General features: G+C 56.6%; 4 protein-coding genes; 1 reads left to right on the forward strand and 3 right to left on the reverse strand.

The window, feature by feature from the left end:
• The first annotated feature begins 139 nt into the window (after nucleotides 1–139).
• On the forward strand, nucleotides 140–999 carry CHC_T00009458001 (Adenylyl-sulfate kinase, APSK). XM_005717923.1 is given in 2 exon segments: nucleotides 140–838; nucleotides 839–999. 1 exon segment carries the CDS (start codon nucleotides 140–142, stop codon nucleotides 836–838), a length of 699 nt encoding a protein of 232 aa, XP_005717980.1. The 3' UTR covers nucleotides 839–999.
• Nucleotides 1000–1204: 205 nt separating this feature from the next.
• CHC_T00006296001 (hypothetical protein) lies at nucleotides 1205–1741 on the reverse strand. The gene has a single exon (XM_005717924.1). The coding sequence runs from the start codon at nucleotides 1739–1741 to the stop codon at nucleotides 1205–1207; it is 537 nt and encodes a 178-aa protein (XP_005717981.1).
• Nucleotides 1742–1867: 126 nt separating this feature from the next.
• CHC_T00008595001 (Dolichyl-phosphate-mannose--protein mannosyltransferase, family GT39) lies at nucleotides 1868–3576 on the reverse strand. The gene is made up of 2 exons (XM_005717925.1): nucleotides 3312–3576; nucleotides 1868–3201 (listed from the first exon to the last, which is right to left on the reverse strand). Exons 1-2 carry the CDS (start codon nucleotides 3574–3576, stop codon nucleotides 1868–1870), a joined length of 1599 nt encoding a protein of 532 aa, XP_005717982.1.
• A 1260-nt stretch (nucleotides 3577–4836) lies between these two features.
• On the reverse strand, nucleotides 4837–5055 carry CHC_T00006297001 (hypothetical protein). The gene has a single exon (XM_005717926.1). It carries the CDS (start codon nucleotides 5053–5055, stop codon nucleotides 4837–4839), a length of 219 nt encoding a protein of 72 aa, XP_005717983.1.
• Between the last annotated feature and the right edge of the window lie 2612 nt (nucleotides 5056–7667).

Raw genomic sequence — 7667 nt, forward strand, 5'->3', positions numbered from 1 at the left:
GTGGTTATACTCAAAAAAGAGCTTGGTGTTGCTCTCTGGCATGCAATGCTTTCATTACAAGCTTATATTCTACCCCCCCCTCCCAAAACCCCCGCACCCCGCCCCACCCTACCCCACCCCACCACCCCCAAACACTAAAATGGCGACCAACATTGTGTGGCACGACGGCGCGATCAAGAAGGAGCACCGCTACACAATGCTCAAACAGAAGGGCGCAACGGTGTGGCTCACGGGACTCTCCGGGTCCGGCAAGTCGACGGTGTCTGTCGCGCTGGAGCAGATGATGTTCAAGAAGGGCTACCTGGTGTACCGTCTGGACGGCGACAACATCCGCTTCGGCCTCAACTCCAACCTCGGCTTCTCCGCCGCGGACCGCAAGGAGAACATCCGCCGCATCTCGGAGGTCGCCAAGCTCATGGGCGACATCGGCGTCATCTCCACCTCGGCCTTCATCTCGCCGTACATTGCCGACCGCGTTGTCGCCCGCGAGATCCACAAGAAGGCGGGCATCCCGTTCGTCGAGGTCCACGTCGACGTCCCGCTCTCAGTCGCCGAGCAGCGCGACCCCAAGGGCCTGTACAAGAAGGCCCGCAAGGGAGAGATCAAGAACTTCACCGGTATTGACGATCCGTATGAGGCCCCGATCAGGCCCGAGGTCAAGATCGATACTTCCCAGCTCAGTGTCAATGAGTGCGCCAAGGCTATCCTTGACTATCTTGTCGCTGAGGGCATTATTCAGCCCAGGGAGGAGGAACCTGTTCCTCTTCCCGCGAAGAAGCCCGTGCAGGCAGAAGCCGCCGAGGCTAACGGTGCCCCAGTTGTCAACGGCTCCACCTGATTTCGTGCATACTTGTTTTTGGGTCATCGCCTTATGTCAGACGATCGCTCATTAGCTTTCCGACCGCTCCTCACTTGTCTCAAGGGGGCAACTTGTAGTCACTCTATGACAAAGTTACATAAACACATAAAAGAAACTCATTCCGCACATTCTCGTATCAATGTACACATCACAACGTAAAAAACCATACTCACACAGACTCTCCCTGTTTACAGAAATCAAACTATTACGAATTCGCGCTACACAACCACTTCTCACTCGGTCGGCCCCCCAAACAGCCTCGGAACCGGCCCGTTCGGCGCGCCCCAATACTCCACTGCCTTAACCCCTTCAACCAAAACGGTGCGATAGTTGCTAACAAACGCCTTACCCTCCTCCTCGCCACAGGTTGCGCGTCCGGTCGTCGGCATGGCATTCCTCTCCTTGAGCGCGTCGAGCTGCATCTCTCGTTCCTTGCGGACGCTCTGCGCGTACTCCAGGAACGCGCCGGTAGAGGCCGCGTCGACGTTGTCCAGCGCCTGCGCGGCGTCCTCGCGCACCGGCATCAGGTCGGCGACGTCGGCCACGCCGATGGAGCTCGTCTCGCCCTCCCAGTTGCGCGGCAGCACCGTCGCGAAGCCGCGCTGCTCGTACGTCTCCACCGGCCTCGGCACGTAGTCGCGCAGCGGCGCGTTGTCGCGCACGTCCTCGCCCGGCGGCACGCCCGGGATCAGGTCCAGGCCCGCTCGTGGCGCGCGCCGCGGGAGAGGGGGCGCCGTGCGGCAGAGGCTCTGCGGGCGCGCGAGAGAGGTGCGGACGGGGATGGAGGGGACGAAGCAGGGGGTCGTCATGGCGGTTGGGGTGGAGAGGTTGGCGGCAGGGGGATGGTGAGGTGGGAGAGAAAGGTTGGTTGGGGAGGTGCATCGAGTAATCTGTGAGAGGGAGGCCTGTGCCAAGAAGGCAGAAAACGAGATAATTTAAGACTAGGGTATTGCAACCAAGCTGCGAGCTACGAGGTCGTAATTGGCGCGTACCCCCCTTCCGGCGCGACTAATCCCACCTTGGCATCCATCGCAGCGCTTTGAGTTCGTCGTAGCTCCTCTCCAACGCGTAAGTCCACGCGCGCCAGTACCAGAACGCGGCGGCCATAGCCGCCACTACCGCCACGCAGAGCGCGGTGCGCACGCGCCGGCTTGGCACCGTCTGGAGCGCCACGCCCGCCAAAAGGCTCGCCAGCTGCAGGGCGGGCAGCACGTGGTACAGGAACGTGCACCTCCGCACGCCGATGTAAGGCACGAGGTTGAGCACCCATCCGGAGACGAGAACGAAGACGACGCCCGCGCGCTTGCGCACGGCCGACAGCGCCCCGGACATGCGGCCCCGCCACAGAATCACGGGCGTCGCCAGGAGGAGGGACAACCCGAACAGCACCCCGCACCCGCTCACTACCGTCAGGACAGGGTTGGAGATGAGGTAGATCATCTCCCGGTTGCCACTGCCCGCGTCTTCGTCGATGTAGAGAATGCCACGCGCGTTGTACAGCCACTCGTGCCACGCGCTCTCCCAGTGATGCCGCATCTCGATCGCGCTGTTCGCGCGCAGCATCTCCCAGTTAAGGTACCGAAAGTTCTCCACAAACCCCGGCGCCGCCACTTTGCTTGCGTCGTTCTGCCTGTAGTACTCGCTGCCCACCAGCGTTTGCTGAAACTCGATCGGCATGAATGCATCCCCGGGGCCAGATAAGGGGAGCAGCCGAAAATGAACCCAGAACGTGCCCATGTAGATCCCGATGGCTAATGCGCCCGCGTACGCCATCTCCAGCAAGTCGAGGGGTCCCTCCAGCGGAAAGATGGCTCCCGTCAGGGACACCAGCGCGATCAAGCCGGGCGTCACGATCGCCGTCCACTTCGTGGACACCGCGCACGCCCCGAACACCGCCGTCAACGTCAGCCACATGTATCTCTTCGGCGTCGACTTGGGCGTAGCCCACAAATACAGCGCGCACAACAACGCCAGCTGGCTGTACAGCACCAGCTGCGAGTCCGTCAGTATCAGCCGGCTCTCGATGCACAGCAGCATGTCGAGTAGCGGCATGGCGCCGACCGTCGCGCTGACGAGCGGGTCAAGTCCCAGCGCACGCGCGATGAGGTACATCACCGACGGGATCAGGCTGCCGACGGAGGCGGACACCACGCGCTGCGGGTAATACACGAGGTCACCGTACGGCTGCCCTAGGTTATTGAACGTGTAGTTCCGGTTGACGTACCCACCAAGCTTGGCAGCTAGCGAGAGCGTCAGCTTGCCGAAGGGGGGGTGAATGTCGAACAGATATTTCCCGGACAGGTAGTTGTCGACGAATGCCGCAAAGTGCCACTCATCGAACACTGCGCGTCGCACCGCGCATGCAGCGATCGTCAGTGGGCTGTCTGGTGCCCTGTGTTGTGTCAAGGGGGGCGATGGGGGGACCGGTGGCTACGCGCGGTTTGTCACGTACCGATCTTGGCCGGCACGGCCAGCCGGTAGAAGCGCGTCGCCAGCGCGACTAGAAGGAGCATCGCCGCGACGAGCAGATCCACGCGCCACGCGCGCCGCTCGTCGGGCGAGCGCGCTGGGTCGCCGCGCAGCTTGCGCACGCCCAGCACTTCTAGCACAGCCGCCGCCGCACCGCTAGAGGTCCGCCCGCGCGCGGACGACTTCGGCTTCAACGGACGCGACCCGCCGCCGGACTTACGCCGCTGCCGGAGCGTGGAGGTGGGCATGGCGACGGGAGTGAGGGGAGAAAGGCAATGGATGCGGCTTGGTGGCGGGCAGTTCTGGTCTGACGGCGGGGTACGATGCGCATTGCGATACACCGATGGTGATGATCATTTTCGCAGAAACACGTCATACAGTACAGTCACCAACTTCGATGTCGATGAGAAAGTCTTCTCTATGAGATGCTGCCCACTTCACTCAGCCGCACGGCCGTCTCGAGTACCCTCCTCTCCTCCTCACTCTCTTCCCTCGTCCTCTCTCTTCCCCGCAAAACCCTGCGCTCCCTTTGCCGCACGCCATACGCCGGCGCCGACCTCGGCATCCCCGCCACCTCCTCTCCCTCGTCCTCCTCCCCGTCAGCGCCCCTGTTCCCCGCGTCGTCCGCCGCCATCCTTGTCGCGCGCTCCGCCTCGCGCTTCCTGTTGAGTCTCGCTGCCTCCGCGAGGGCCCCGTCCACGTCGGGCAACTCCTCGCGCGACTTCCTCACGGCCCCCTCCTCCTTCGCCGCACCCAGCACTGTCCGGCTCGCCCTCACCCCCGCCTGCGCATCCGGCGACCGCTCCAGCGACCACTCCAGCGATTGGAACAGCTTGTGGAACACCCGCACCATCTCCCGCATTTCCGCTGTGGACAGCAGGTCATCCGCACGCGTTTTCGGCCTCTCTGCCCGCCGCACGAGCGGCTCCGTTTCCCTCTCCTCCTCGCTGCGCACTCGCGATGCGCCGCCGTCGGAGCCGCCATCGCTGTGCTCAGATACCGATGGCTGGTCGCTGTAGCGTCCACCGCGTGTCCGCGTAGACGACGGTTGTGTCGAAGCCATCGCCCCTTTGGCCATCCGCTGGACATTGTCGGCCACGTCGTCAGAGTCCGCGTCGTCATACACTGAAAACCCGTGGTGCGGTTTGCTTGCTTTGTCCTTTCTGTACTGTGCCCCGGAAGGAATGTCGTCTTCGTCGTGTGCGCCCTCGTCAGCCGAGGTTTTGCGTCTTCCCTTGCCGCCTTTCTCGTCAAGGCCAAGAAATCGCCTCACTGCCTCGAAGAAACCTCCAGCAAGTGCATGCTGAGACGCCGTTCGCTCGCCCTTGCCAGAGTGTTCCCTTTCGTTCGGAAAATCAGCAGGCGCAACCGTCCGCGCCTTGAGGTCCGCGGTGTCGTCGTCTTTCTCGTCAATGCCATAGTCGCGACGCCATGACTCGGACACGGGCGGGGCGTCCTCGTCGATGTCACGCTGAGGGGGGAGTGGCCGCGAAGAGAGACGCGAAGGTTTAGTGGCAGTGCGTCGGCGGGGGGGATGGGAAGCGGGATCGTCGTCTAGGGGTGTTGCGAGAGCGAGACGGAAAACAAGAAGCAGGGCTAGTAGCCGGAAAGCAGTGGCTTCGAATGCCATCAGTGAGGGTCTCACCGCTTTTGCACAGAGTGGCGTGTGGGATCCTGGGAGCCCATGTAGAACTTGCTGAATGAGGGTAAAGACTGCCACACCTCATGCAGTTTCTTGAAGGTCAGGTCGTAGTGAGAATGGCTCTGTTGAGAAATTGAGTTGTGGTGGTGCGTTTCGCATTAATTCGAGTACAGACACAAATTAAACATGAACCCCATTGCTTGTAGAGCAGAGCAGTCCCTGGTTAAGGTGATGGGGACCGCGAGCTTTGCGGACCGATGTCCATGCAGCGAGAGTTTTGATGACATTAATTCCAATTGTCCAGCTTCTGATTTATGGATATGTATCTTCACTTTCATTGTCTCTAGCTAGATCTCGCGACCTTTCCTCCAGCTTGCTGGGAAGAGCTGCACATCGTCTGAAAATGTATATGTTAAGATAACATATCTTTTAGACAATAACGCATCCCTGTTTCCGAAAACTTCTGAATCAGCTGAAGCTGGGGACGTACAGTGTGAGAGGTCGATACAACACGTTCTCCAAATACATCAGTACGTCTGCTCTCAGGTACGTTCAGACACTTACACCATTGCCTCGGCGACGACGGCAAAAAAAAGAATGAGGTGGCTCAGCGCTCCTTATAAGAATATAGTATCGAATCTACATCAAGCTCTATGGACCGTATAGAAGAAAAAAGGAATCACCTTGTTCGATCTTCCATAGCGCCCCTGCACTCGATATGTGTAGCTGCATCAGTGTGCAATCATATCAAGGAATTTGGCGGGGGCAAATGCAGCAAGTCATGAAACCGTTACAAATCCCGAGGATGAGTCGAAAACAAGTGTCCGTCTCACTTTCATATAAGCGATGTAAAAATACTACAGTATCTTGTCTTAGGATGTCCAAAAATGCGAGGCTCCTTCTTCGCGACATCCTACAGAGAAAAAGAAGAACCATACTCCCACTGCATGATGTTTTGAACGGTTTCTTCTAGAATCTATTTAACAGAAGTCCGACAAGTGAAGACCCGCACCCATTGTCCCTCGATTTTACCCGCATGGATTCCCGTCGGAGGGTTTACTGCTTGTTTGGCAGTCTGAGAGCATAATGGGGTACCGGAAATCCCTCGTCTGCCGCCAAGGCCCGTAAATGAAGCGTGACTCCACTTGCAGTTTTCAGTATGCATAATGCCTGGGGATCGAAAAGTTGTCCTCCTGGCCAATTATCGCCTTCTGTGGGTATACGCACCAAGCAGATGCGGATGCAGAGAAAAACAAAACAAACAGAGACCCTCTAACTAGGATTGGGCAGCGTGCTTAATCTCGGCTGCTATAAAAACAAAGACACAAACTTGCTATGAGAACTCTTTGAATTACGAATATCAATGCGCCCGTGTCGAGTTGTCAAGACATTAACCTTCCATCAAAGCTCAAAAGGGTGGTGTGTTATAAAAATAAAAATAAAAATTTAAAATCACACTGCATCGCCCTCATCCCCTCCTCCGTTCTTCTTCGTGTTAAAAATTGAAGGTTCCAGTGGAGGAAATCCCTCTTCCCTTATTTATTGTCCATTGTGACGGAAATAACCTTTTGCTCTCAAAACACGGCCTCTTGTCCATGGCATGATCTCTAAATTGTGCTGAGAGCATATGGGAAGTGGGTATGTACTTACCGTACTGAGACCCCTGATTACCTTTGCTGCTTGATTTGAAAGTCGCTCGGGCCAAATGATAAGCGTTTGTGAATGGAGAGCGGCTGCAGTTGTTTGATGGACGTCCGAGAATTCTGTAAATTCTGTGGCTACGGAAACCACCGTAGTTGAAGTTAGAGAGGTAGAAGCATTACTCAATACTATTGTAGAGATATCGGATTGTTTTCATCAGCTGCAGTATCATACGTAGCTGTCGAAAACTGTCTTCCGATTCTTGCCCTTCAGGCAAACAGAAAGAGCTTGAGGATTCATCTCCCTTATTAAGGGCGACTACGAGAGTCAAGGCAAGAACCAGGTGTAAACGACGATGACAATCCACGGTAAAAATATCTATTTCATTTAAAACGAGAAAACATGTATATGTGTCCTTGAAAGGCAAGGCCATGGTTGATAAAGTCCTGTACCTTGATGTCAATGAGGTGATCATAGTTGAGGTTTAGACACACATCAGCATTGGGAACCAAAGTCGCTTGCGCCACGGATCCTTCCAAGCATTGAAGGGCAACCACGTTGCTCTTCGAGCGAAGAGAAAACACTGCCGTGAAAAAGCAAGGACAAGGAGGTACGACTGTCGTAGTACGACATCGTAGTACGACATGAGACCAGATCATTTCTTTTCTTCGAGAGTTGCATGAAACTAGGGTTACAGCTACGTAGATCGAATCCGAAGACACGAAATTCGCACCGGTGTCTACAAAACTGCATCGACTGCTTTTGTGGAAGTTGGGCAATTGGGACTTTACGTCATGCGCACGCAACGCCCGTGAAATGACCACGAAGCATGTGAATTTGAAGGAACAGGGGGATTAGCTAGTACTGTATATGAGTTACGAACAATCCGCTTGCAGATGTATGGATGAGCAGTTGTTTATGCCCTGGAAGATGCCTGAAAGCACAAGACATTTGAAAATGTGTCCGGATGACGGCGAAGCGGGTGTGAAGTCGTGTAGGATTTTACTGTAGTAGTGTATTGGGGTTGAGTCATGGAAGGTGAGGATGTCCAGCCAC

The sequence above is a fragment of the Chondrus crispus genome, genomic scaffold (genome assembly GCF_000350225.1).
Source record: "Chondrus crispus Stackhouse genomic scaffold, scaffold_4, whole genome shotgun sequence".
NCBI lineage: Eukaryota > Rhodophyta > Florideophyceae > Gigartinales > Gigartinaceae > Chondrus > Chondrus crispus.